Below are 3,270 nucleotides of genomic sequence, written 5' to 3'. Positions count from 1 at the left end.
ACATTAGACTGAAGTTGGGGTGCAGGATGCAAGCCCTGGCTCGACCTTGAGCTCACCAAAGACCTTGGACAGCCACTTCTCACCTCTGCAAGCCAATGTCTCCACCTCCCTGGCCGTTTGATGAGTAACCTTCGAAGACCTTTTCACTGTGGTTTTTCTAGGTCCCGGCATTATGTGGTTGAGAGGGACAGACCATGAGGGAGGAAGATTCTGAGGCTGAGGGTACAGCATAGGGAAGGAAGGCCCAAGGGGACACACCCCCATGGGGATCTCTAAAACAGTCTTGGGGACGCGAATGGGGGCCAAAAGTCTCATGTCTTTGGGGTAGCCAATTCTATCCTTTTTTTTCTGATCTTTCAGTGTACGCTATTGAGGATATCGATGAAAATTTCCTTTATATGTAAATGGTAGGTCAGATATTTCACAGTGAGGTCGAAGGTTGTCTATATCCATTCTCGAGCACACTGTGGCAGCCTGTGATCTGACGAAGAGGCTAGCTATCAAGACAGAGCCGCAGAATAAGATGCTGGACGCGGGCAGGTAATGCTCACAGTCAAATAATACATGGCGCTGTGGGAAAGGGGCATTTTGTATAAATGGTTTGAAAGAAATCTCAGGTTCTACTTCATTGTGCTTTCTCTGAAAAAAGGTTAGATCAGGCCAGTTCTCTAACTCAACGTCTTCCAGACGCTTGCGTGGAAAACGCTCCGGGGACTCTAAAGTTGATGTCTTTTAAAAAGACACATGTCCCAAATCACAGAATTAATATAGTCTTTTGGGTACATGTCGTAAGTCGAAATTATCATGATGTGGGGCTGGAGAGACGGCTCGGGGATTCAGAGTGCTTTCTCAGCAATCATGAAGACCAGAGTTTGTATTCCTGCACCTACATAGCAGGTCACATATCCCTGCAAATGTCTGTGACCCTGGACCAGAAGGGAGGGTTGCCAAGGTGACAAAACATGGGGCTTAGATTCAGAGAGAGGCCTTTCTAAAGGAAAAAAGCAGAGACAGGTAGTGGAGGATGATCCATAGTCTTTTCTGATCACCGCCCTCCCGCACAGGCTCACTCACAGCGGCACACACATGGAGGTGCACACACAAATTATTAAAAACAGTGCAATAGGCCGGGGCAGCCATCTTCCAGTAACTCGCCAAAATGACGAACACAAAAGGAAAGAGGAGGGGTACTCGGTATATGTTCTCTAGACCTTTTAGGAAACATGGAGTCATTCCTTTGGCCACATACATGCGAATCTACAAGAAGGGTGATATTGTAGACATCAAGGGAATGGGCACTGTTCAAAAAGGAATGCCCCATAAGTGTTACCATGGCAAAACCGGAAGAGTCTACAATGTCACCCAGCATGCCGTGGGCATCATTGTAAACAAGCAAGTTAAAGGCAAGATTCTGGCCAAGAGGATCAATGTGCGAATTGAGCACATCAAGCACTCGAAGAGCAGAGACAGCTTCCTGAAGCGGGTGAAGGAGAACGATCAGAAGGAAAAGGAAGCCAAAGAGAAGGGCACCTGGGTTCAGCTGAAGCGCCAACCTGCACCTCCCAGAGAAGCCCACTTTGTGAGGACTAACGGGAAGGAGCCTGAGCTGCTGGGGCCCACTCCATACAGACTCATGGTCTAATGGACACAAAGGAAATAAAGAACCTGGACTACAAAAAAACAAAAACAAAAAACAAAAAACAAAAAAAACCCCAAAAAACAAAAAACCAAAAACCAAAAAAAAAAACAGTGCAATAAATCAATAAGAAGAATAGCATGATAAAATATTAGATGTTGAGGTCCTATAGATAGATAAGTTCACAGACAGGGGTTCACACGGTAGAGAGGGTCAAGGCAGTTGTCCCAAGGTGTTGAGCACCCTCAGTAGCTTAGATCCCTTAAAGACCCCAGCAGCCGAGAGCTCTGCTGAGAATGTGTCCCGATATTACACGCACGTACCGGCATTTCTTGGAAAGCAACTTAAATATTAATGGTCACTTTAAAAGCTGATAAACTATTTATAAAGAGAAGCATATTTATTTATTTATTTTGCACACCTATGACAGGTTACTTCAAGAGTTTTGGTAAGAAGTATCTGTGTGTATTCCGATGGTTCATGACGACATTATGTCCTGAAAGACCCATTGCGACTCCAAGTCAAAAGACGCATCTAAGACTGTTAACCCGCAGAACCCCTTGGCTTAGCCTGATCCACCATAAATGTGCTCAGAACACTCCCAGTGGCTGGCAGCTGGGCAAAATCAACTCACACAAGCCCATTCATAATAAACTACAGAATAACACACCCAGCAGGCTGCAAGCCGAGGCAACCCGCTGCTGCCAGGCCCTCGAAAGAAAGCACCGTAAATACTGCTAGCCCGGGGACAGATCAAAATTCAAATTTCAAAGTACACTCACTAACTGAATAAGCTTCACTTTCACACCATGGTGAAGCTGGAAAAAAAATCCTGTGGAGCCATTGTGGATTGGGACTATTGCCGCATTATCCGTTACCTGGGGCAGCCCGACGAAGTAACCAAAGACCAGGCATTTGCACCTGCCAGTTCCAGAGGCCGAGGTGTCCAAGGTCAAGGTTCCGCTAGACAGGTAGGTTTCACTCCAAGGTCTCTCTCCTCTTACTTGTGGGTGGCTGCCATCTCCCCGTGTGCTAGCATGACCCCCTTTTGGTGTGTACTCGGAGAGAGATGGACTCTCTTACAAGAGCACAAGTGCCACCGTGAAGCCACTCCTGTGCTACCTCATCTAACTCCGGTCATCCTCACAAGCTCCATCTCCAGATACCTCCACACCGGAGGTTAGGGCTTCCACGTACGACATTTGAGGGGATACAAAGCTTTAGCCTTTAAAAAATTATTCATTTTACAACCCAACGTCAGCCCTTCCTCTCCTCCCAGTATCCCTTCACACAAGTCCTCCCCACTCCACCTTCCCCTTCTCTTTTGAAAATGGGAAGTACCCCTCGGGGTGTCGCCCCTCCACTAACATCCCCCATCCCCGACTCCCTCTGCGCATCAAGTCTCTGTGGGACTAGGCACATCCTCTCCCACTGAGGACAAACAAGGCAGTCCATTTAGGGGTACAGGATCCACAGGCAGGCAGGCAGGCAACAGGCTCAGGGACAGCCTCTGCTCTAGATTGTTGGGGAACACACATGAGGACTAGGCTGCTCATCTGTTACATATGTGCAGGGGCCTAGGTCCAGCCTGTGCTCACTGTGGTTGGTGAGTCAGTCTCTGGGAAATCAAAGAC

The 3,270-nt window shown here is 47.6% G+C and overlaps 1 protein-coding gene across 1 annotated transcript; it reads left to right on the top strand.

Annotated features, from left to right (window-relative positions):
• Positions 1-1,132: 1,132 nt before the first annotated feature.
• On the top strand, positions 1,133-2,304 carry LOC134480302 (large ribosomal subunit protein eL21-like). The gene has a single exon (XM_063267813.1). It carries the CDS (start codon positions 1,160-1,162, stop codon positions 1,640-1,642), a length of 483 nt encoding a protein of 160 aa, XP_063123883.1. The 5' UTR covers positions 1,133-1,159; the 3' UTR covers positions 1,643-2,304.
• Positions 2,305-3,270: the final 966 nt, after the last annotated feature.

This window comes from Rattus norvegicus, chromosome 9 (assembly GCF_036323735.1).
Source record: "Rattus norvegicus strain BN/NHsdMcwi chromosome 9, GRCr8, whole genome shotgun sequence".
NCBI lineage: Eukaryota > Metazoa > Chordata > Mammalia > Rodentia > Muridae > Rattus > Rattus norvegicus.
Note: the sequence above shows the minus strand (reverse complement) of the source record. Positions and strands in the feature narration are given on the sequence as shown.